The sequence below is a fragment of the Schistocerca gregaria genome, chromosome 3 (genome assembly GCF_023897955.1).
Source record: "Schistocerca gregaria isolate iqSchGreg1 chromosome 3, iqSchGreg1.2, whole genome shotgun sequence".
Classification (NCBI taxonomy): Eukaryota; Metazoa; Arthropoda; class Insecta; order Orthoptera; family Acrididae; genus Schistocerca; species Schistocerca gregaria.
Genome location: NC_064922.1, coordinates 680,386,747 through 680,413,325, shown reverse-complemented (window position 1 = coordinate 680,413,325; position 26,579 = coordinate 680,386,747). Strand labels below are relative to the sequence as shown.

At 39.4% G+C, this 26,579-nt stretch overlaps 1 protein-coding gene across 2 annotated transcripts in view; it reads right to left on the bottom strand.

The window, feature by feature from the left end:
* The window catches only part of LOC126354004 (intermembrane lipid transfer protein VPS13D), a 488,122-nt gene that overhangs the window by 395,429 nt on the left and 66,114 nt on the right, over nucleotides 1–26,579 (bottom strand). For both annotated transcript variants that reach the window (XM_050003313.1, XM_050003314.1), the window contains exons 10-13: nucleotides 20,416–20,602; nucleotides 17,890–18,034; nucleotides 6,153–6,440; nucleotides 5,644–5,794 (exon numbers count right to left, since the gene is read on the bottom strand). In XM_050003313.1, the coding sequence (XP_049859270.1) occupies nucleotides 5,644–5,794; nucleotides 6,153–6,440; nucleotides 17,890–18,034; nucleotides 20,416–20,602 (771 nt within the window). The remainder of the gene's footprint in view (nucleotides 1–5,643; nucleotides 5,795–6,152; nucleotides 6,441–17,889; nucleotides 18,035–20,415; nucleotides 20,603–26,579) is intronic.

Genomic DNA, 26,579 nt, shown 5'->3' with positions numbered 1-26,579 from the left:
TGGAGGGGGGGCAAGGATAGCAAGGTATGCGTGGGGGACACTAAAGTGCTGCTTGTGAGAGCATACAGGAAAAGGGGTGGAGAGAGGGTAGGGCAGCTAGGTGCAGTTTGGAGGTTAGACAGAGGATGGGGGAAGGAGGGGAGTAGGTGGGAGCAGGAAAGTAGAGAAATAAAAAGACTGTGGATAAGTGGGTGAAGAACAATGACTACCAAGGGTTGAGGCCAGGAGGGTTAGGGGAACACAGGAGGTATTGCAGGGAGGGTTCTCACCTGTGCAATACTGAGAAACTGGTGTTGGTTGGGAGGATCCAGATGGCACAGGCTGTGAAGTAGTTACTGAAACAAAGAACGCTGTGTTGGGCAGTGTGCTCAACAACTGGGTGGTCCAGCTGTTTCTTGGCTGCAGTTTGTCTGTGGCCATTCATATGGAGAGACAGCTTGTTGATTGACATGCCCATGTAGAATGCAGCACAGTGGTTGTAATTTAGCTTGTAAATCACACAACTGGTGTCACGGAAAGCCCTGCCTTTTATAGGATAGGTGATGCTTGTGAAAAGACTAGAGTAGTTGGCGATGGGAGGATGTATGTAAAATTTCTTGCATCTAGGTCTATTACAGAGCTATGAGTCATGAGAAAAGAGGTTGGGAGCAGGGGTTATGTGGGATGGACAGGGTTATCATCTAGGGTCAGTGGGCGGCGGAATATCACTGTGGGAAGGACATTCCTCGTTTCAGAGCATGAGGGAAGGTAGCAGAAACCGTGGTAGAAAATGTGATTCAGTTGCTCCAGTCCTGGTTGGTACTGAGCAACAAGGGAAATGTTCCTCTGTGGACAGATGGTGGGCCTTTGGGAATGGTGGGTGACTGGAGGGATAAGGCACAGGAGATCTGTTTCTGTACCACATTGGGAGGGTAATTACAGTCTGTGAAGGCCTCAGTGAGACACCTGGTGTATTTTGAGAGGTACTGCTTGTCACTACAGATGTGACAGCCGCAGAGGTCTGATCCGTACGGAAGCGACTTCTTGATATGGAATGGGTGTGAGCTGTTGGAAGTGGAAGTACTGCTACCCTGTCTCCTCCGCCCCTCATCATTCATTAATTCAACCATCTGGCTGGAAACTTACTTGTTTAGCAGTCTTTCTGTTGTACCTGTCTGCAACTCAACATCCCCACTATATCATGAGCAGTAACCTATCTTTTCATGCTACTATGATTTATTAGGTGATCTATAATCATAAATCTCAGAAGTTCAGCACTTTTAGAATTGTACAAGGTGTACAACTTTGCTCCCACCATTTGCCGATAGGGGGTAACAATGGTATGTAGTGGTCGAAAGAAACAGATCGCAGATGTCAGGCAGTTAGCTTTGGCCTCGGTCAACATAACTTCATTCAAACACAAGTCAATTTATGTCTGCATCATACAGTTGTTCTTGATTGAAAATGTCAGTTTATGAGCCTAATTTTCATCATTTGTGGGAAGTGTTACTGTTTTGTTTCAATATGAAGAAAACAGTGGCTGAGTCTCATCAAATGCTCTCAAGTACGTATGGTAAGGACGCTATTAGTGAAATATCGTGTTGTGAGGGGGTTTCAATGCTTCAAGAATGGTGATTTTAACGTCGCACACTGGCACAGTGGTGGAAGAGAGAATGTTTTTGAAGATGGAGAATTGGAGACATTGCTCAGTGAGAACTCGCGTCAAACTCAAGAAGAATTGGCACGATTAGTGGGAGTTACACAGCAAGCCACTTCAAAACATTCAAGGCTATCAGCATGATTCAGAAAGAAGGAACCTGGGTCCCATGTGAGCTAAAACCAAGAGACGTTGAACGACATTTGTGTGTTTGTGAACAGCTGCTTCAGAGGTAAAAACGGAAGGGATTTGTGCATTGCACTGAGACCGGAGTCGAAAAATGGGTTCATTACGATTACCCTAAACACAAAAAATCATGGGTATATCCCAGCAATGCTTCCACGAAGACGGCCAAACCGAATATTCACGGCTCCAAGATCATGCTCTGCATTTGGTGGGAGCAGCTCGGCATCATGTACTATGAAGCGTTAAAACCACGTGAAACAATCACAGGTGTACATTATCAACACAATTAATGCATTTGAGCAGATTATTAAAAGACAAAAGAGACGCAATACAGCGAGAGGCATGATAAAGTGATTTTGCAGCATGACAATGCACAATCCCACATTGCAAAAGAGGTCAAAACATACTTGTAAATGTTGAAATTGGAAGTCCTACCCCACCCAACGTATTCTCCAGGCATCGCTCCCTCTGCTTGTCACCTGTTTAGATCAATGACACATAGCCTGGCTGACCAACACTTCTGATCTCATTAAGTCACAAACTGGACTGATTCTTAGATAGCTTCAAAAGATGAACAATTTTTTTAATGCGGGATTTGTACACTGCCCAAAAGATGGGAGAACGTAGTGGCCAGTGATAGAAAATACTCTGAATGATACATGTGTTTCATTAAAGCCTCAAATGTTGGCTAAAAAATGGTGGAAGCAAAGTTGTACACCTTATACACTGACTTCACTATTACTTCTAAACAGACAATTTCTGCTTGTTGGTGGGTAACATCAACCATGACTTGAGATGTATGTAATGAACCAATAAAATTACTCTTACATCCAATTCCTTAAAGACAAATCCAAAGCTTTCTTTCTTTCGATTATCCTGCTCTTGCATCTCCCTGTCTCCTCCTCTCCTGATCACTCATTAATTCACACATCTCCTATACAATTATTAGTTATAATGAGACATTCACAACAAGACAGCTTTCTCTGTTTCTGTCTACATTAATTTTTTTCTAGCACCACACAGCAATTGGACAGCCTACATGTTACAGTGAAACCTTGTATGGGTCCACTTTTAGTGAACATTTCCATTGGTCCTGGAAATTTTGTTTTAATGAAGACCACTTTTAAGTGATAAATATTGAACAGTATACAACCCATATATGATGAAATTTCTATTACATTCAAGAATTCACACCTATTTCTTTTATTTCTGAATGAGTTCCATTAAAGAACTGATAGAGAGAATGTCAGTAATTTACTGTAAATTCGTATTGACAATACAGACGTCATAGCTTTTTGTACACAGTTTCGAACAAATGCCAATTCTCGCAAGTTGGCCAGGCAATCTGACATCACAGAAAACCTTGCCATTAGGTTCAAACATGCACACTGATCGCACTGTGTTTTTTATCTAAGTTTTGAATTCTGAACTGTGAAATTTTGTGTAGTTTTAGCCAGCAAAGAAGGAAACCTTGACCAGAAGCTGATAATTATTCATGATATCCTAGTCCATCAGAATGTTAAACTCTTCAATATGAAAAAGAAATACAGTTTGGCACAGACTTCTTTATGCAATATAAACTGAAAAATGAGGCATTCCGAAATGCTGAAACTGGTGCTTCTGCATTATACAAAGGAGATTCTTTGAGCATGCTGTATCCCGCTTCTAGCACGTGTGAAGATGAGTGCACCGAGTGTAGTGTCGCCGCACACGTGTACTTAAATCAATGGCCAATAGTATCAGTATGGGCCAGCCACTGAATGCCACTTGTAACAAGCATGCACACAGCACAGTCTCCACTGCGCTATCTACCAGTGACTCACACATATATAAACACGGAGCAGCGCTGGCTCGCTCACACTATGTTCCTTCTGTTTGTACCACTCACATCAATTGTTCTGTGTGTTGCTTATTTTGCACCTTCTGTATGATTCTTTTGTCTTATGAGTAGAATCACAAGAGGCTTATTTCTGTTACTGTTCAGAGGTTTATGAATAAAGTCATACTTGGATCAGTTTCATTTATTACTTTTTGTGTACTATTTGTTTACTCATTCATTTCAAGGGGCCTCAACACATTCAGCTTAACTAATTAGTTATCTGTCCAAGTCAAATTTCGTAACTTCTTATCAAAATTTTAAGCAGATATGGAAAGTATTGAACACTGGAAGGAGAATATTTTGTCACTGTTGATAATGGGTACAAACTCAAGACATATATTTGGTGCTGATGGAGTTGGGGTCTTTTACAATAAGCCTACTCTGTTCAAGGGGAGAAAATATCACACAGGTAAGAAATAAAGAAAGAATGAGAGCCCTACTGTGTATTAATTTTAACAGCAGTGAAAAGTTGCTGCCATTAATAACAGGAAAATTTTAAACTGCTAGGTAATTTAAAAATATAAAAACACTACTGTGCACTTAAGGCATTATTAGCACTGGATGACTGCTGAAATTTGTATAAAGTTTCTTAGCTGTTCGCATGCTAAGGTGGATGCAGCAGGAAGAAAGATCATTCTTATCACTGATAGATGTCCTGCACACTCGCATTGAATGATATTTTGTTATTTCACGCTAACTTTACTACAGCCTCTAGTCCTGGGTGTAACCCATCCAGTAACAGCTAAATATTGAGTGGATGTTGTGCAGAGATCAAAGAAAAGGATGTAATGTGAATTAATATTTTATAGATAATGCACATGTTTCTTGCCACCTAGAATACTGTAACCGGACAGAGTGCTGAACTGATTTACAGACTTCCAGAAATAAAGGATAATAGTTAAGGTGGTTTCCTTTTTGTGTAATCACATTTATCTGTCACTAGTTGAATAAAGAAACTCCTGAATATACAAAAATTCTTCTTTGTGCTAGACACTGCCTTTAAATTCAGACAGCAGTTGCTGATTTTACATGTGACATATAAATTCTTGTTGAGTTAATGAAAAATAAAATGTGTGGCAAAACAAAGATGATGTAACTTACCAAATGAAAGCACTGGCATGTTCATACACACACACAAACAAACACAAACATACGCACAAATTCTCAGGAAAGAGGGAAGGAAAGGGAAAGACGAAAGGATGTGGGTTTTAAGGGAGAGGGTAAGGAGTCATTCCAACCCCGGGAGATGAAAGACTTACCTTAGGGGGAAAAAAGGACAGGTATACACTCGCGCGCACACACACACATATCCATCCGCACATACACAGACACAAGCAGACATTTGTAACAATGAGTGTCTACTACAGTGTTGTTAATTTTATTAGCTGTACGGTTTAAACAAAGACAAGTTACATAATGACTGAAACATACTGTCATGGTAAATCCAACAAAACACGTGAACACTACATTTGTCTTCATGGTGATAATCTGGACTCTGGTTCAGGATCAGTTTTTAATATGGCAATCATGTTTATGTCATCTGTTTCTTAAAACACTTAGCCAAATTAGAACTACTTTCAACTAATTAATGTTACTTTATCTGACAGCAAACCTATCATTGTTCAGCAGCCAATGCTTCTGTCTTCTTTACGAAAAAAAAAGAAAATGTAGTAGCCTTCATTATGGCAATGCTAAGCAAGATGGTGAGACAGTTCACATAATTAATTCTCATTTGTTAGAACTTAGATGAGACAGTGTGTTTATTCTCTATTACTGCAGAGAATTGAACATAATCTTATTCCAAATTTGACATCTGTAAGCAATATTTTTGAAACACATTATAAAGAAGGCAATATTCATGATAATGAAGTAATTCCCTCTTACATACATAGCACTCACTTTTATTAAAATATGATATTCACTTTTTGTAAAAAAAATATACCTCAATTGAAAGGTGTTCCACAGTAAATTGTAACATCAGCAGACGGGACACTTCTCGCTGAGTTTTCTCTGATAAAAGGTCACTAGAACCCCCAGCTTCCGCCTCTTGTAGTATCTCTCCTTTCATATCACTTGTTGGCGTCATTTGAGATCTACAAGTATAGAAAATGATTAGCACACAGTACTCCTATAGTTGTCTGGGGAACACAGGAAATTATCAATTTACATGGCACAATTAACAAATAAAATAGCAATTTTTTTCTGGTGAAGCAATGGACAGAAAAAATATATAAAGAATGAGATCCATTGTATTAATATCCTATTTTCACAAAAACATGTAAAAGGAAGATTCTTTAAATACTCACCGATGAAAATGAGCCACCATCCAAACTAAATAGGATCCAAAAACGACCTTCAGAAAAGTAAATTACACACAACTGTACATAGTATTGCATACTTGATTATTGCAATCAGCTGAAACAAAAGAAAGTATTTTGTTGTATATCTCACCTGAAAGGGGAAGGTAGTAAACCACCTCCAGCAACTGTGCACATGACTGTCTTTATGGCCTGGACTTTGTTCTCATTCATATGTACTACAAGTCGAGGCAATGTTGCAGATAATGCCAAATTTGGAAAATTTGGATCAACTGTAAACACTCTTCGTCTTTCCAGCATTATAGCTATGTTAAATCTGTCTAAAAGATGTAGAGTGGAAGTGCCCTTAAGATGCGCATATTTCCAGTTATCACGGACTCTTCCTACAAGAATCTGAAGATCACCAAGTTCCATGCGATACCTGTAACAGAATGTGAAAGGATTTTAACTGATGCAGCAACATTACTGATGAATAAGGAATTATTTTTGTCCGTTACACTGAAAACAGATTAAAACACACACACACACACTACCTGTGATATTTGTCTTTCCCCTCCCCCTCCCCCTCCCCTTCTTCTTTTTTAGCATCACATTAGGTGCCTCTGCACCTGTCTCAGTAATATAATTTGATCTTTGTGTTATAAATTGAATTTATCATTACAGTGCAAATTCTCAATCACTTTGAAGAAAAACTGTGTCAACACTATTCTTGGGGATTTTCTATCCCTGAACAGAACTGTCTAAATACCAAGAACTGACTAACTTGATGCTTTCAACAGACTCAGCCAAAATCCTCGTTTAACAGCATGATGTCTGGTCACTGAAGAATGTTAATCAAATATAATGTATTATATTTCATTTTCATTGACTCGATAAGTTCACGGGCCATGTTGATATTGCAACCAATGACTATATTTAACTTACGTAGGCTTCAGACTTTTGTAAGCTTTTATATTTTCGGTACATGAAGTTCACAACTCAAACATCAATCCCCCAAACCAGTTCAATGTAGCTCTCAAGAAATCTTGAGAAAATTGGCCTTAGAGTTCTCCAAGGGATTTTAATTCACTAAAGGTCATACAGTTTTCAAAGGACAGGGTGTGTCTATCAGTAGCACCCAAGATTGGTTATCACTCGTTTAAGGAGTCTAGTTTTGGTCATTATTTCATCCAATTTGAATACCTATATCCCTAAATATAAAATTTATAAATACACACTGACCATCTACCTAATAGCCAATAGCCGCTACATCCACCTTTGGCATGGATAACAGTGGTGACATGTCATGGCAAGGAAACAATTGGGTCACTGGAGGGAATTGGCACCACACTTGCACACACAAGTCACCAAATTCCCAAAAATTCAAGGTGGTGGTGGGGAGGATCATGTTCAATCACATGCCAGATGTGTATAACTGGGTTCAGGTCTGGCAAATTGGGGGGCTAGCACATCAATTGGAGCTCACCACTGCATTCCTTGAACCACGCCAGTACACTCCTGGCCTTGTGACACCATGGCCATCAGAAAACGTTATCATCATGAAAGGGTGTACATGGTCTGCAACTAGTGTACAATGTCTGTCATGGTGCCCTGCACAAGCTCTACTGGACCCACAAACGCCCACATGAATGTTCCCCAGAGCATACTGTAGCTGTCAGTAGCTTCTTTCCATCCCATAGTACTGGTATCAAGGAGCTGTTCCCCTGGAAGACGATGGAGTCATGCCCTCTCACTGGGCTGATGAAGAAGGTATTGGGATTCATCAGACCATGCAACACTCTTGTCACTGCACCAATGTCCAGTGCTGATGGTCACATGTCCATTTCAGTCAAAGTTGCTGATGTCATGTTGACAGGCACAAGCATGGGTCGTCGGCTGTGGAGATAGCCCATCATTAGGAATGGTCGGTGCACTGTGTGTTAAGACACATTTGTACTCTGCGCAGGATTAAAGGCTGGAATTAGTTCCGCCACAGTTTGCTGCCTTTCCTGTTTTACCAGTCTGCCCAGCCTATGAAATATGCAATGAGGGGTGGCTGCCCAACCCCATGATGTCTGGACATGGTTGCTCATCAGTTTTGCCATATGCTGAAGACACTCACTGCAGCAGTCCTTTAACACCGAGAAGTTGTGCAGTTTCTGAAATGCTCAAGCTGATCCTCTGGGCCATCACAATCTGTCATCAGTCAAATTCAAATAGATTGTGTGCCCTCCCCATTCTACACACAGACAGCACACTCACTGATACTACATGCACCATGTGTGTCTCCAGCAGTTATTACCTGAATGGATTTATATCAATGACAGGTCAGTAGTCATAATGTTCTGGCTGATCAGTGTATCCTAATTATATCTAATCATCATTTTTATAAAAAATGCATGTACTCTTGTTTCTAATTACATACTGCACTCAAAAATCCAAGTTTCATTAGAAATATAAAACACACACACACACACACACACACACACACACACACACACACACACATGGACACTGTCTCTGTGCGCTGGGGCCCACATGTCTGGAGACAGTGGCCACGTGTTTGCGAGTTGGGATTGTGTGAATATGTATATGTATATATATGTGTGTGTGTGTGTGTGTGTGTGTGTGTGTGTGTGTTTTCGTTCTACTTAAGAAGGACTTTGTCTGAAAGCTCACACATTTTAGCATTCTTTTTTTATTGTGTCAGTCTGTGACTTAATTCCTCCTCTGTGTGGAGAGTAGCAATCTATTTCTTCCATAACGTGAATATCTGGGTCACGGGAACGTAGGATATACTGCAGGGAGAGTTCCCACTTGCGCAATTAAGAAAAGCTGATGTTGGTGGTTAGGATCCATATGCCACAGGCTGTGAAGCAGTCACTGAAATGAGGAATGTCATGTTGGATGGTGTACTCAGCAACACAGTTGTCCAGCTGTTTCTTGGTCACAGCTGGTCGGTGGACTTTCACGTGGACAGATGGCTTGTTGGTCGTCATGCCTACGTACAATGCAGCACAGAGTTTGCAGCTTAGCTTGTAGATCACATGACTGGTTCCACAGGTAGTCCTGGCTTCAATGGTATTGGTGATGCTTGTGACTAGACTGGAATAAGTAGGTGGTAGTGTTGGGAGGATGTGTGGGACAGGTTTTGCATCTAGGTCAATTACAAGGATGATATGAGCCATGGTGCAAGGGAGTGGGAGCAGGGTTTGTGCAGAGATGGACAAGGATGTTGTGCATGTTCGGTGGGTGGTGGAATACCACTGTGGAATGGATGGGAAGGATAGTGGGTAGGAAATTTCCCTTTTCAGATCATGACGAGAGTTAGTAGAAAGCCAGGTGGAGAATGTAATTCAGTTACTCCAGTCCCAGTTGGTACTCTGTCACAAGGGAATGTTCCTCTGTGGCTGGATGGTGGGACTTTGGGAGGTGGTGGGTGACTGGAAAGATAAAGCACAGAAAATCTGTTTTTGTACAAGGTTAGGAGGATAATTACAGTCTGTAAAGGCCTCAGTCAGACCCTTGGTATATTTCAAGAGAGACCACTCGTCACTACAGATGCGACGGCCGCAGGTGGCTAGGCTGCAGCTTAGCTTGTAGATCACACAACTTGTTTCACAGGTAGCCCTGCCTTTTCTATTTTCGACAAAGGCCTCACTGGCCAAAAGCTCACTTTCTTACAGTCTTTTTGTTGTGCTTATACGAGAGCATCTCCGCTATGTGGTGAGTAGCAATGATCCTTTTCATAATACTGTTACATTCCATTCTGTATTTTCCATTACTTTTCTTATATTAGCACATACATGACTTTCTAAACAAGAAAACTGATTTAATGAGTAATGATCTCAGAGCCCATAAAAATAATTATGGTTGTTAATCATGATCAAGTAATAGGCACCATTAAATTATTAACACGGCACATGTTGACAAAATTGCCATGCCTCTAACAACTAAATCCTAGTTTAAGGGTTGGAAGATTTAAGTTGAGTTTTCGGTAGAGGTGCCTCAAAACTTATTAACTATGATGATATTCATTGCACAGTTCATATTGGAGAGAGCATTTTGAGTAGTTTTTGAGATAAGACTTTCCTTGAAAACACTTCTCTGTTTACAAAATAGTAGAAAAATTCTTTCTAAGAAAGCTTTAAACTCATGTACTCTGCTCAACAGAGCACCATACTGGCACAATTGTGCTAGCAAGTAAATCCATCTTTATGAACAACAGTAGGTTTTTATGCAATTTATCCATTATTCGAAACACAGTCTTAAACATGCATGTGCAATCCATGACATGTTCTGGGACTTGATCCCTGAACGTTCAATACTGCAGCAGGCATGCTCTTAATGACAGTTATTGGGGCAAAATTCAAGTCCCAACCTCACAGCTTCATTGCCTACAAAAGGCAAGGTTCTGAGTCTAATTTCCAGTAAAGCACGCAGTTTTAACCCTGTCAGATTACCCTTCAACTGTCACTCGTAGAGAGTGAAATGAGACATCAAGAAAACAGCAGATTTGTTTAATTAGTTTCTTTGTTCTGGCCCTCGGCTGTAGTACATCAGGGACAGCTTGGTGGTACTGTCCAGTTGCCTCTTGTGTGAAACAATAGACATCCAGCATTGCTAACAGCACAAGGAGTGGAGCCGAGCGTGGTGTCACTAAAATGCCACTGTCACTGACATCTCTGGCTGCAACCAAGATGACAGTGTGGCAATGTGGCTGATGATTCTGTGGGGGGGGGGGCCCTGACCTCTCTCCACTGAGGAGGTGGCTCTCTGTCCAGTGGTGACTGCTTTCATGACTTAGGACACACTGCCCTGTACTGTGGTCAAGCAGTGCACCCATACTGCATTCCAGGATGTCGCTCAGGGTGTCATAGGCTTGTGGTGTAGGCTGTGATGCTGAGACTAGAATATTTTAGTGCACGAATGGCTGAGTACTCATATGCTCCTGACTATATTCGCTTAGAGCTTAAGGGACATACTCTAAACGCTTCTGTGGTGGCAGGTGAGGAAATGCTTCCATTCTTCCCGAAATGTATTGCAGCATTGGCTGTTGCTATACCGCATTTAGCCGACTTTGCTTTGCAATGACTGTTGGCCGTGTTTTGTTTCACAACGCATAACACTCTTGCCTGTCTGAGGTTGGCTCTGTTACAACTCACTTGTTCTGGCTCGATACACTACGTTGCTCTCCTTTTTATCAAGACTTGGTCCTTGGGGTCATCTAAACTAGATTATCCTTTACGCTAGAGTTCCTGCTGAGCGGCCCTACTGGTCCTGTTTCGCCTCCTTAAGAGTTATTCTAACAACTGGTTTCCTTAACCCTATCACTTAATCTTACACATTCCTACCGGGCTCCTTGCCATGCTACTTAACTCAAAACACCATGGAACTTACACCATTACTAGTTTTTTCGCAAAATAACTTTTAGCTCTTTCTTCCAAACTTGCAAGCTAAAATGAATCAATTATCCTAAATACTGCCCCTTTGTGCATGCATCTTCCTTCTGCTGCTTTTACGCTCAGGGTATCCAATCCATTGGGATCTGAACAACAGCTGAATCCCAACTTCATTTTCAACATACCAAAACAAACACTACACTCGGCACAACAAGTGCCACAGTAGTGGTTGGTATGACAATAGTCAAGGTTACCTCTTTCCAGTACTGATTTTCCCGACATAAATTTAAATGCTGCAATAAGGTTTCTAGGGAGACTTGTCCCTCCTGCCGTTTCAGAATCATGTTTATAGACTGCATTAACTCTGGCCTTAGAGTTTGATTCAAGCTGGTGAGATCTGCACCAGGTAGCACTTCCACAGGTTCCCCTGACCAATACAAATGAGGCTGAAATCTCAGTGGGCAGATGGAAAGTAGGTCCATTATCCCTCATGCTGTTCCATTTAATAATAAACCACTCCTGTTCAATTCTAGCCTCTTTGCTGATGTAAGCTTCTCCTGCTCAAAACAACTAGCCACTACTACCACTTGTCAAAGGTAGAGTACAACCAAAGCACCTGACCTGCTGAAAACCCAAGTCTGGCTTGACACTTCTTTATTGCATTCTCTTATCGTCTTTTGTCCCATTAGCAATTTCACTGTGCAGGAGTCCTGCCCCTCTCTTATTACCACATTCAGACAGACTGTATTTGCCATTGGTAGCATTTTTGTTACTTTGCTTCCACCATTTCTACATAACTTCCCATGTCTTTTGCAATCAACAATAGTCGCTGAATTTTTACTCTCACACATTTCTGCAATATCCCCCACTTGGCAGCATACACATGAACTATGTAGCAGTCTTAACATGCTTGTTTCCCTGTTACTGGTATAAAAATGGAAATGTAAACTTTTGCTCCATCACTTCCCATCAATACTATGGTTACCTTGAAATAAAAAGGTAACTTTTGTGCTTGAGTTCTAAAAACAACCCCAACTCTGGCAGTAGTTCCTTCTGTACTTTCCTTAGACCATCTAAATATTGCTCTGGTGACAGCAAGTTTACCCTCAGCTGACCTCTTACTGCCTGCTGCTGTAGTTCTGTTACTTTCCCTTGTGTTTCCCAAACACTATCTTCTAATGACTGGAACCCTTTACTCATAACTACTTGCCTATCCAAGACTCCTACTTCTGATTAACTGCCCCTTCTGCAGCTCTAGCAAACCACATTACTTCTCCCGTCAGTTGTAGTGGTAGTCTTGTGTTATTCAATACGTCCTTACCTAAACTTGTAATCTGCATAATGTGCCAATCACTCATGCTTTGTTCCCTTTTGCACTCTACGTAACCTCTACAGTGTGGTTCACACTTTGAATGTCTTCCTCATCAGCATTGTCAAATATCATTTTCATAAGTTGACCTCCAGCGTTGATCAAACCCCTCTTCCTTCACATATACGGAATAACCCAAAGTACCTGGTTCATCTCACGCCTTAATTTCTCGTATGCTCCATGTACTCTCTCATAAATTCCAGCACTTCCTTTGATCACTAAATCTTCTGCTTGGTGAACAGCATCCCCCCTGCCAGGTACAGGTTCCATAACACTTCCACCCTGACAAAGATCAGTAGTCCTGCTATGAACCGTGTCATTTCGTCTTTTTGCACCTCATCTATGGGCAGGAATAACTATTAATCCCCCTTAATTTTGATGGTGCTCTGCAGCTGCTTATAGTAATTACACTAATCTATACCTAACCTAAAAAAATATTAAATGGCTATCTCCTAGCTCTTAATCCAGACAGGCTCCTCATTACCGTTTCATTCACAACCTCTTGTTCACTTTCTGATATCTTTCTTCTCACTCTCCCTTTCTTGTTCACATCTCCTACCCCTAGATTAACTTCCAGACTCCCTTGGAAAGGTTTCAACCATCCTACATGCACAATTGTTGTTCTCGCTGGCAATTTAATCTTGACATTTACTGGCAACATAGTCTATACCACTTGGTATGACCCCTGATACTCCACAGAAAACTTCTTTGTCTTTCCCTCCGGTGTATATGAAGTTGATAGCGTCGCCCCACTAAACAACCTGATACTGTGGCATTCTTGCATTATGGCCCACTGCTTCTTCCTGTTTCTTCTATTTCAAATTTCAATAATCACTCTGGCAAATTTCTTAACAAACTCTCCAGTCTTCCCTTCCTTCATTCTCAATATGTCAAACGGTGAAGGAGTTTTATGACCATATACTACTTCATATGGCAATAATCCTGCATTCGTAATCCTGTATTAATATGCTGTTTTGAGTTGCAGGCAGAGAAGACATACTTCAAATAAATTTTGCTGGTGATGAGATGAATGTCAACGTAGTATAAAATGCATCTTCCTGATTGTCCTATGCACTCTTTCCGTTCTTCCATTGGCTTGTGGGTGGAGAATACTCATCCTTAACTTCTTCACATTCACTAACTTACACAATTCCTTGAGTAGATTTGACATGAAGTTCATTCCCTGGCTGTTAATATTGTTTCAGGCACTCCAAACTTCAGTATCCACTTAAGTGCTCGTGCCACTGTTGCTGCCTAGTGTTTTGGCATTGCAACCATTTCTACATATCTTTAAATGGTCTATAACTGTTAGTATGTACTTATTCCCTGCAGGTGTTTTATTGAATTGTTCTAAAACATAAGTCCCCAGAAATTTGAATAGTGCTAATGCTTCATGTAATCTCTCCAACTCTTTTTCGACACAATCCTCTCTCTGTGTGCACTGTCTGCAATTCCACACATACTGGTTTATGTCAGTCTGCCTATACCTCCACCAATACTTTCTGCTACTCTTCTGCTGTTTGATCTGCACACTATTCCTTAGCTTCGTTTGTACCACAAACCACAGTCCCAACTCTGTTTCTTTGCATAACAGTCCATCCTGCACACAAAACTTTGACTGTTTAAAATACTGCTTACATTCATCATCTGCTCTCTCTGCAGTTTGCTATTCCTTATGCTCATTACCCTCATTACCCACAATATGTAGTCCTACTACTTTTCTCCTTAAGCCATCCACATTCCTGGGCTTCTCCTCAGGTATATGTATAACTTGGAAATCAAATTCACTTAGTCTTGCAGGCCATCACATCAACATGCTAGAAGGATCCTTTAACCCTAACAATCATTTTAAAGCTGCATGATTCGTTATTAATCTACATTTCTCACTGTACAGATAACATATGAAATATATGATTCCATAAAGGTGGCTTACCATCTCTTTCTCCATTGTGGAATAATTTCTTTCTGCAGAATTTAGTTGTCTTGATGCTTAAGCCACTGGATGTTCTACAACTTCTACCTCTTGTCACAAAACACAGCCCAGTGCAAGATTTGATGCATCACATGATGAAACAGATTCTCTATTAAAATCCATATATACCGATACTGGGCTCAATGCTAAAACTTCTTTTTGCTCTTCAAAAGCATGATGTCACTCTTCTGACCACACAAATTTAGTACCCTTTTCCTAAAAACTGCATCAATGGTCTAGCAATATCTATAAATCCAAACCAGCAGCAATAGTTCGTGACTCCTAAGAACAATTTCAATTCATTTACAGATTCTGGTACAGGAAATTCATGTACAGCTCTAATCTTAGGTCTGTCTTAATCCCATCTTTACTTATGATATGATCTACCTCTGCTACCACAGAATTACACTTTTCTGTGCTCAATGTTAACTTTGTCATTTTCAACCTTAGGATTAATTCCCTTTATCACAGCATATCGCTCCCATAGACAATTATGTAATCATGGTACACTAAGTAAGCACTGCCATGTTTTTAAACCTCTGAGGACTCCATCCAACAACCTCTGATGTATTTCTGGTGTTTTGTCTCAATACTACAGTTCAATCTTCATCTAATGATAACCACTCTTCAAAACCTTCATTGAAAAATATTTGCATTGTCCTAAATGGTCCATGTTTCTGTCATGCTTGGCAAAGGTTAGGTGTCTGTTATGGTTTATTCCTGCCTCCCATTCACTGTTACTTCCTTCAATTATTCCATCTTTCAGCTGCCGATTGATAAATTCCTCAAAATTGGCTGTAAGCATCTAGGTATTCTGTATGGTCTATGGAACACTCATGATTCATTTCTTGTTGGTATGCAATGCTGTGTAATATGCGTAGATGGTAATAGCCCTTTTGGAAAAAATAAATCCTTAAATTCCAATAGTAACTTTTCCACCCATTCCCTGTTGCTTCCTTCCAGGTGCTTCAATTTTCCTCGTAATGCAGTTTCAATGGCCTCCAGTAATTGTCTGTGGCTAACATCCCTCGTGTCCCATTCTTCTTCCAGGATATCCATATTAGCAATTAACAGCCCCTTTGTTAGTCCTACGCCCTCTGCATTAAAATTATTTATAAAAACAAATCCCATGTTTTCACCGTTTATTTCTTGTAGGCTTAGAATACATCTATTAACTGAGCAACCCTCTTGATCTAATAACCCATTCTCTTCTAATGGTTCCAACATGCCTACAATTCCTATCAACAAACTAGACTCAGCACTGAACTGAGTCATTTCCCGGTACCCTTTGGTGCACAATCGCGCAAATCAAGTCTTAGTGTGATCATTCACAGTTTAATGAGTTTGCTCGTCTTTCATGATAGACTCTCCTCATGACATTACTACACTGGCAATGGCTTCACCTAACTGAAACATTTCTCCTTGCCGAAGATTGATTATGGGACAATGCTAAATAAGAAATCTAGCAGTAGAATCATATCATAGCCCACATTCAGGTATTGCACAATCCCTACACAATGTTTTAACTGAACCGTACAAAAGTGTATGTCAACCAACCCTAATTGTGTGACGTCTTCATCCCCTACTCCATGCAAACTGTAGTGGGGTCCCACTCCTTACATTTCACCAGATCACTACTGGCAACTGACACATGCGTCCCTGTATTCAATAATATCCTGCAGCCCTTTGGTCCTGCTATTCCTCTTCTTGCACAGACCACCTCTGCAAACAATTTCATAGCATCCAATCTTACTGGGTTTGACCGTGAGTGGACGTGAGACTCCCCACTGGCGTTTAACACATTATTCTTATCCAGTCCTTTACTTCTAAAACTGTTAAAACTGTTACTTCTTCTTACTTTATTCGCATCACCTTGAGGCTGGTGACACTGCCTCCTTACATGCCCCATTCATCCATACCTGAAATACTTCATTTTATATTTTATGTAAGTTGCAAAGACTGCCCCTTTACCCTGCATTCCATTTCACAAATCAATCTCCTCACACTCTGTAGCTAACTGCATTGCTGTAGCAAATCCGTCAGACCCCTTGCCAGTACATGTCTTGACCTTTTTTTTTTTCACATGAGAACCTCTGTTAAAAGCATCAAGCACCCTCTGCTCAGCTTCTTGCAAAATAATTTCACTGACTGCAGCATCATGTCTTCATCCACTGGCACATCCATTAATTTTTCTTCTTCTATCCACAAATTGTTCCACAGCTTCTGTATTTCTCGTAGTTATTCTCATAGTTATTACCCCCGATTCTTCCTTACAGTGTCTAGTTCTATTTCATTTTGTACATTTCTGAATTAACTCTTCTCCAATTTCTATCAACACACATAGTTCTGTATTATTTGCTGCCAACTATGCAATCTTTTCTAATGATGTGTGTACTGCTTATGGCTCTGACATACTTTGCATCCCTGGTTCTGTCAAAGCTTTGTCCTTGACAACACTAATTTTGAGAACTAACACTCACAAGACAAGAAAACAAAACAAAATACATAGCTTAATTCTCACATCTAGCCATGAGCCATCTTAACTTCTGGCACTGCCTAGACATATCTTAAATTCTCAAAAACTGCACCAACATTCATGGAATAGCACACATTTATTTCATACATCAGTTTTCACTATTTGTAATGTGACATCACTGTTGTCTGTTAGCAACGAGCTGGCTGACTGAAATTAACCTAAAATTTCTTTCAATGTTTTAAGTATCTGACAGTGTGAAGTGTTCAGTTAGCTAAACTTTCTCATCTTGCCAGTTTTGTTAGGTGTTATATATTTCTATTTCAGCTTTTAGCATAGAAATTATAATCTCTTGCATCATTCTTTTTGAGTCAGTGTTGTTTCTAGTTAACAACCTATCTGTGATTAGCTTTTCCTTTAATTGGTAGTTCCTTCAAAACTGTAAAATTGGTTAGTTTATCATGTTCTGAAATGAAACATTCCTATTCTTTAGTTCTGTTAATCCTCAATACAACAAATGTTTAGTAATTTTTTAAACCTAAGTATTTTCTTGAAAAACAGCAGCAGGCTAATGTGCAGTTTACATTAACAGCAATAAGATTATAAACATATATTTACAGGATGATGCATAGGAAGTAAGAAGGCGATATACATAGGAGTGCTATAAAACTTTACCTGTCATACAATTTTTGATGGAGAGATATTTCAGATAAGTCCTCATTTCTAGATGGAGGGTGCAACACTAGGGAAGGCATCTGTGAAAGCTCAGGTTCACTTGTCTGACTTCCCGGTGGTGTGGAACAAGGTGTCTGAAATTCGTCTGCAAAATAGTAAGGTTCAACCAATAGATTAAGAACACTAAATGCAACATAAAATATTATTAGTTTCTCACAATGAAAAGTCTCTCCAGTTGCTAACAAGAACTTTATTAAGTCTAAAACCAGTTTGTGTACATTATATGGGAAAGTGCTGGTAGATAGACACAATAAAAAGACACACACACAAAATTTCAAGCTTTCGCAACCAACGGTTGCTTCGTCAGGAAAGAGGGAAGGAGAGGGAAAGACAAAAGGACATAGACATATGTGTGTGTGTGTGTGTGTGTGTGTGTGTGTGTGTGTGTGTGTGCATGTGCGCGCGAGTGTATACCCGTCATTTCTTCCCCCTAAGGTAAGTCTTTCCACTCCCGGGATTGGAATGACTCCTTACCCTCTCCCTTAAAACCCACATCCTTTCGTCTGCCTCTACCAACCCATCAGTCACCGAGTCTGTTGTTGAGAAGCATATGAACACTTCGACTGAAATGTGCAGGAGCTCCATCGTGCATAAACCACATGTTGTGTCGTACTTGTAAAGGCACATGCTCTAGCAGCACAGGGAGAGTATCCCGTATGAAATCATGATAACGTGCTCCATTGAGCATAGGTGGAAGAACAAAACTAAAATGAGCTCTAACATGGAAATTAAGCGTTTCCGGACACATGTCCACATAACATCTTTTCTTTATTTGATGTGAGGAATGTTTCCTGAAAGTTTGGCCGTACCTTTTTATAACACCCTGTATAAATGGACCCTAGCCCTTGGGCTACACAAAATACCTGACCCTACCTTTCTATCACCAATAGAATCTGAGAAATGAGACCTGGAAAAATCCCATTGTTATGTGCAATGTTTAGGAACATTATTAACTAGCACATGCTGTCACATGTGTACCCATTACTGAAATGGCAGGCAATATTAATTGCAACCTTAGTCTTTTCGAAGATGATGCAGTTATGTATAACTAAGTACTGTCAGAAACAAAGTTGCAGAAATACTCATCACATTTTAGTACGATACCAAGTGTTGTAAAGATTGTTTTCAATGATCCGAAATGTAAATTTGTGCACTTCACAAAACTCAGAAAATTAGTATGCTTTCACAACATCATCAACGAGTCATAACTGGATTCAGTCAACTCATATCAACACCTGGGCGGAACACTTTGCAGGGGTACGAAATGAAACTATCACATAGACTCAGTGCTATAATGGGGTGTACACAAGAAGGCAGGTTGTGAGGTGTGCACTGGTAAGAAGCAGTGTACCAATTTACAAGCCAGTTAAGAGTATCATTCTGACATGTCTGCCTGCAGCACGCATTTCGAGGTGCGCATAGAATATTTAGTATTGATTTTCATGTTAGTTTAGGTACACTGATGTTTAATTAGATACTGTAGTGTTAATTATGGATGGCATAAAGCAAACACACCAAGTATTATGTTTAGATGGAACAAGATAGTTTTTCAAGCATCTAAATTCTACTAGAGAGAGTCGGGAGCTGCAACAGTGGCTCAGACTTGCCAGTTATCAGGGCAGGTACCATCTAGAGGGTGAGGCATGGGTCAGAGACAGAGCACACGATGGCAACACCACAAAGCATTTGTTATCTCTCTCTCTCTCTCTCTCTCTCTCTCTCTCTCTCTCTCTGTCTCTCTCTCTACGCAGAATGCATCAAGCAGCCGATTTCTAAAGTGCACACTGCTATTGGTAAGGGATGTTGCATACTTCACTCTGTTTGTAAGATGCAGGAAAATGCAGTCAATAGGAATAAAAGAATATATTTAACATACACATAAAAAGGGCAACAATAATAGTCACAGGTTCTTTTTAATCATGGGAGAGCATTGCCAACCGCTTGATGACAGATGCCCATTATCAAACAAAAGCATGTTTACAAAACTTCAAGAAACACTATTAGCCACAGTAAATACAGATATTCTTCAGCCCCCTATGCAGCACTCCTAGGAGGACTGTGAAGAAAGGATTAGACTAATTACAGCATGTACAGAGGCATTTAAGGAGCCTTTTTCCTATACTCCATACACAATTGGAACTCCCAAGAAACCCTAAATTGTAGCAACCTCACTGCTCAAGAGACCATTAACAGCCGGTGAATACAGTAACAAAACAAAATGTGAGGACAAAAGAAATTGATTCTCTCCCTACCACAACAGTGTAGTACATACTCTTCCAGTTTTCTAAATGGAGGAGAAAACTACCATGTTTCATCAACTAGAATTCAATATTGTGAACAATTTTAATCAATTCATTTCATATTGTGATAAGTATTGTTAGTCAATTGCTACAGTTACAGAATGAAGCAGTAAATTACTAAAAACTTCCCAATTGAGTTCATAGCTACATTTAAATCAACTCTTACCTTCTTCGTCACTTTCTTTGTTCTGACTGGCATTAATGCTTGCTTTTGGTAGATCAGCTCTATTACTGAAGTGGAATTTGCCAAAGTCCACAACAATCATGAGCGCATTTTTGTCACAGAAATGTTCCAAGAATATAATTTGTGGGGCAGAAATGTTCAGCTCAATATCCCACACTTTGCGATCAATCTGAAAAATTACAAGTGTTTCACTTACACACAGTCTTGGCACATCTGCATTTCAACACAAACTACAATGGAGGAAGTTGCAACACACATTCTGGTATATAGTAAATATTCTAATAAAGTTCCATGTTGTGGCCCTAGACGGGTCAGTCGGGTCCGACTGACCAACATCTCATTCTCTGTAAACAGCATCATTGGATGTGGTCACACCACTGCTCTCCTAGTCAGTGTCAGGTTTCTTGACCTAAGAACTGCTTCCGATTGGGTGAGTAGCTCCTCAGTTGGTTTCACGAGGATGAGTGCACCCCATACCAGTCCTCCCACGAAGGAAAAATACCTGGCAGCCAGCCATGCTGACTACTCAGCTATGGAGGCAGACATCCTGAACCATAGTGGTTCAGGATGTATTTGCTGCAGAATTCTTGAGCACATTTTGAGTTCGAATACAATCAATTTTCTCAAGAGAGAAGCTGCTATACACAAATCAACAGATTTAGAAGGACTCATGCATGCTAAACTCACGCTGCCCTTTTCGTGCAAGATACCCTAAGAACCACGGACGAAGCCAACAGGTAGATTCCATATTCCTAGACTTCTAGAAAGTGTGAGACAGTGCCAAACTACATGTTGTTAAGGGTCAGAGCATACAGATAAGGTGGGCTGCAATCTGTAACTGTTTGCTGAAGACACCATAGTGGATGGGACAGTGTCATCATTGAATGACCACACACAGGATGACTTGAAGAGAATTTGACTTTGGTTTGATTAATGCAACCTTAAGACAAAAATGTAAATTAATAAAGGTGAGTAGGAAAAGCAATCCTATAATGTTTGAATAGAGTATCAGGGATGTGCTGCTCGACACAATCACATTGACTAAATATGTAAGTGAAACACTGCCAAATGACATGAAATGGAACAAGCACATAATATCAGTTGTATGGAAGAAGAATAGTCAACTTCAGCTTATTGGGAGACGTCTATGAAAGTGTAGCTCATCTTTAAAGGAGACCATGTATGACTACTTCTGTTACTCATTCCTGAGTACTACTGGAGTGTTTGGGATATCCACCAGGTCAGATTAAAGCAAAACACTGAAGTAATACATTAGCATTAGAAATACTATACAAATTGAAATGGGAATATGTAGAGGAAAGAAGGTATTCTTTTTACAAAACACTATTGAGAACCTTTAGAGAACCAGCATTTATGACAGACTGCAGAACAATCTTACCACCATCAACATACATCTCGCATAGGGGCTACAAAGACAAGATATGAGAAATCAGGACTCATATGGAAGCATACAGACAATAGTTTGTCCCTAATTTCATTTGTTAACATAACAGGAAAGTGAATGATTAGCAATAGTACAAGGTACTCTCCACTTGCACTGTATGGCGGTTTGCTAAGTATGTATGTAGATACAGATGTCGATATTTGAGAAAATGAAGTATCATCATTCTGTCTGAATGAGGTAATTCAGATGTCCATAAAAATACTGCCAAAGGATACCAAGAAACATTTATGATTTACATTACTTGCGCAAATCTGCCAACTTTAAACTTGGAGTTTCAGTTTTAGAGATTGGGAGGTACGAATGACCAAAAACCACGGCTCATTTTCAGTGAAATATTGAGACAACTGAGAATCTTTCCCTATGATGTCACAAAGCTGTATCATGGCTTCTTAAAAACACACACACACACACACACACACACACACACACACACACACACACACCACTAGAACTACCCAAAATTTGGCAGGAGATTTTCTGTGAAGTTTGGAAGGTGGGAGATGAGGTACTGGTGGAACTGAAGCTGTGAGGATGATACTTGAGTGTGCTTGCATTGCTCAGTCAGTTCAGTACATCCCACAAAAGGCAAAGGTATTGAGTTCAAGCCTTGGTCTGGCACACAACTTCATCTGCCAACAAAATTTCATACCCAAAATTTGATTTGTAAAATAAGGGAAACGCAACCACTTACCTATAGCAGACTGGTGTGTGGTGTACAAAAACATGTAACTGAAAACAGTTCCAACAATTTACTTCTGTTATAACACTTCAATCGTTCAGCTCTTATCACTCTATCACTCCCACTTTTAACACCTAATTCCTGGTTTTATTATTATTATTATTATTATTATTATTATTATTATTATTATTGTTGTTGTTGTTGTTATTCATACAAGTAATGTTTTCTCAGTGTTGGATGCCCAGCACACGATGCAATGTGATGTCTTTTTGAATACATTCTTTTACAATGATATTAGAGAAGGAAAATTGCTACTCACGATATAGCGGAGATGCTGAGTCGCAATAGGCACAACAAAAAGATTCACACAATTATAGCTTTCTGCCATTAAGGTCTTTGACAGCAATAGAGACACACACACACACACACACACACACACACACACACACACACACACACACACACACACACACACACAAGCTTACACACACTCACACAAATGCAACTTGCACACATGTCTGCAGTCTCTTTCAACTGTTTGATTCTTTTACAATGAGATGCATATGATTTATTAGGCTTCTAATCTACTTTCAAGAAACACACCCACAATATATTCAGCCTACCATCAACTGCCACAATTACTAGCATTTCTGGATAGTGAAGTTCCGTTGAGTTGAGACATACTACTGTGCTATCCTACTACCGTGTATATCTGCAAGGTAACTGCTGGTAATAATTTAACAGAGTAATATTCCACTCCAAAAGTTGATCACTCATATGCATATTATTTAGAAAAGTCATAGTAAGAAACACAAAAAACAATTCTAAATTACATGTCACTGTAATTAAGACAGTGCATTTCAAGCAATGCTGCTTCTTATAAAACAGCACAACATACTCATACATTTACCAGAACAATGATATTAATTATTCTAAACATTACACTGATTTATTTAAGAAAATAACTGTTTTTTAACAGTTCACGGCAGATGAACAAAATTGTCTTTACACATAAATTTCCATTATATTTTTCAATTAAATTTTGAAAGGAAGGTGAGGGTTTAATATTCCATCAATGATGAAGTCACCAGAGGCAGCGCATAATCTAGGAGAAGGCAAGAAACTACTACATTTCCTTTCAAAGGAAAATGACATCATTCCCAGTGCCCAAATCTCTCAAGGCTCAAGGATTTGGATACATCAGCATCGTAAGTTGGCAAAAATCAACCTTCTATCATAAAATAATGTTTATGTCATATTACAAATGAAAGAACATATCCTCAGCACCAGCATAACCAATCTCTCTCTACCTTTCCACTTCAGTATTAAAAGTCGTACAGGCCAATCCATACAATTATATTTCATGCTTAATCTTGAATACGAAATACTTTCTTTAGACATCGTGCACTATAACTACTGTGAGATAGACTCAAAAAATACACTTTCGTTAAAGTTGTTGGAAATCCTACCAAAACATTTTCCCAACTAACTTTCAGTGAATCAGTTGTGAGTCATCATTATAATTTAGCAGGTTCATCAACAACATTCAAAGATAAGGCATTTCCAATTCCATCAAAAGGTGATTTTAAATGAAAACGAGTGTACAGAAAATATTTTGCATTCAGGAGAGCAAAATATTTCTATTTGTATACTGTTCTCGAAGAATCACGAAACTGAAGAAATGAAATGACATTAAAGATGTACGTTTTCCTTGCTGATGCTTGGAAGAAAAGATGTACCATTATTCTTCTTCTTTTGCTAGTCCGTAAAATAGACAACTTACATGGGAACTCTCATGTGACTTGATGTGACATTATTTCTTGGTCAAAGAAGATTGGCCTTCTGAGGTTCAGCTCTGAAAACTGGAGATCCAAATAACGAAAATTTCCTTGGAATGTTAGAGCTCTTGCGTCACTATGTTCCAGTTCTTGCAAAATATATTAGCAAGGTCAGAGATCGACAAGATCCGGAAAGTGTTTACAAATACATTATATTCAGAATAAATTTGTTTCTAGTTGTGCCCATCATGTCAGGGGTGCCATCTTGGAACTGAGAGAAAATGAGAACTACTATTCAATTACTGTCACTGCAACTCCTGATTCAGATCATATTGACAGCACAACATTTATCCTGCATTATATTTACTTCATGAACAAAGTTAGGTTTTTGGAATTTGTAAATGGTCATTAAGAAATGAGGGTTACTATGGACATTCAATTCGATCAACACTTGCGAAACACTCAATACCACACAGGAAATGCTGTGGACAAATTTGTGATAACTGAAGTAATATTAGATGGTCTTATAAAGGAGCTCAGACACATTTTCTTCATTGAAATCCTCTTGCAAAATGTTCTGTGTGGTTGTCATAGGCTTAAGTCAAGTACACACACCTGAGAGCTGTTATGAAGCAGATACCTCAGCAACAGTCCATCTGTTCTGAAAGAGAGTTGGAAGTTATTTATATTCTGTGTCTGATACCTGTTGGAATGGTTTAGTTTGACACTGCAATACTAACAGTAGCTCATCTGAATAATACAGCCACTGCTGTTGAAACTCTAAGTTAAATTTGTCAGCTGAAACATGCTCTGTGGTATGGGGAGTTATGGATTCTTTGCTATCATTCAGATGTTTAATCGTGGCAACAGTTTAGCTAAAGGTTGCTGGTACCAATAGGCTACGGAAACATTACTATAAACTTCAAACACTACCAATGACTTTGTGGCAAGATGCTCCGAGAGCTTATTACATCACTTAAAACATCTTTGCGAAAATTGAGATGCCATTCTCCCTGATCTAAAGCTGTTGCCAGTGCAATTAATATCAATGCCAAATTTCCTGAGCAGCGCACTGGAAAGAGGAAATCCTTTCATACTGAGGCCAGGAATGAAGCGAAGATGTGAATTCAGAAAATTTATTCAAGATAAATGTATTTACATCATTATTGACAATCTAGCATCTAACTTGAAAACCTGATCAGAAACAGAGAAAATATTAGACTAAACATTTGGGTTTTATGAAACATTCTTAAAAGATGACTGATGATCATCAGGTCATTGAGGCATGCAAGTTATTTATCAAAGAATACATATTTAGAAGAAGAAATTAAACATCTGAAAAAACTCATACTTCAAACTTTGAATACATTACTTTGGAACCATCAGAACTATTGAATGAGTTGCACAAGCTTAAAATTCTACAGTTGTTGCCAAATTTATGTGCATGTATGCACATTTTTTATGCTCTTCTAGTGACTGTGGCTGAAGCAGAAAGCTCTTTCAGCTGTCTGGCTCATGTTAAAGGTTGTCTCATATCAACTACACATGAACATCTCACAGATTTGGGATCCTCGGAAACTGAATATAATTTGACAAGTCAGCTAGACTCTGATGCTATGATTCAAACATTTCTTGAACAAAACGCTTGTAAAGTGCCACTGACAGTGTTATAGGCAAGTAGGTTACAATATGCTCCAAGTTGTATGACTCATGGTGGTCTATATGCAAGTAAGCTGACGTGTATTTACTGAAACATGTGAACACACCATGGAACAAGTGGGGAGGGAACACTCCATATCATGGTGTTACTGGCACCAGACCTCTTGTCAATCTAGAATTTGTTATAAGACTTAGACTTTTGTTTTAAAGTGAAGTGTAAGTAAATGAAACCAAGTTAAATAATAAAATTAAATGGAATATACTTAAATTGACTTACATTTTACAGTAGTTCATTATTGAGTAGCAACTCAAACCTAACCAGTAAATTGTTAGTCATATCAGCTTTCTGCCATGCCACTGCAACTGTCTGCTCTCTCACTTAAGACAACTTACATTTTCCCCTAAGCCCACATGCTTAAAATTTTGGACCGAAATGCACCCTTCCCTACATGTATGGATGTTAAAGTTCGTCAGTCGGGGAGGATCCAAATACCCCCAAAGCCTATGTACGGCACCCCTCATTTCTCTTTTCATTTCCACTGTTTCCTCTCTCTTTTCCTTCTAC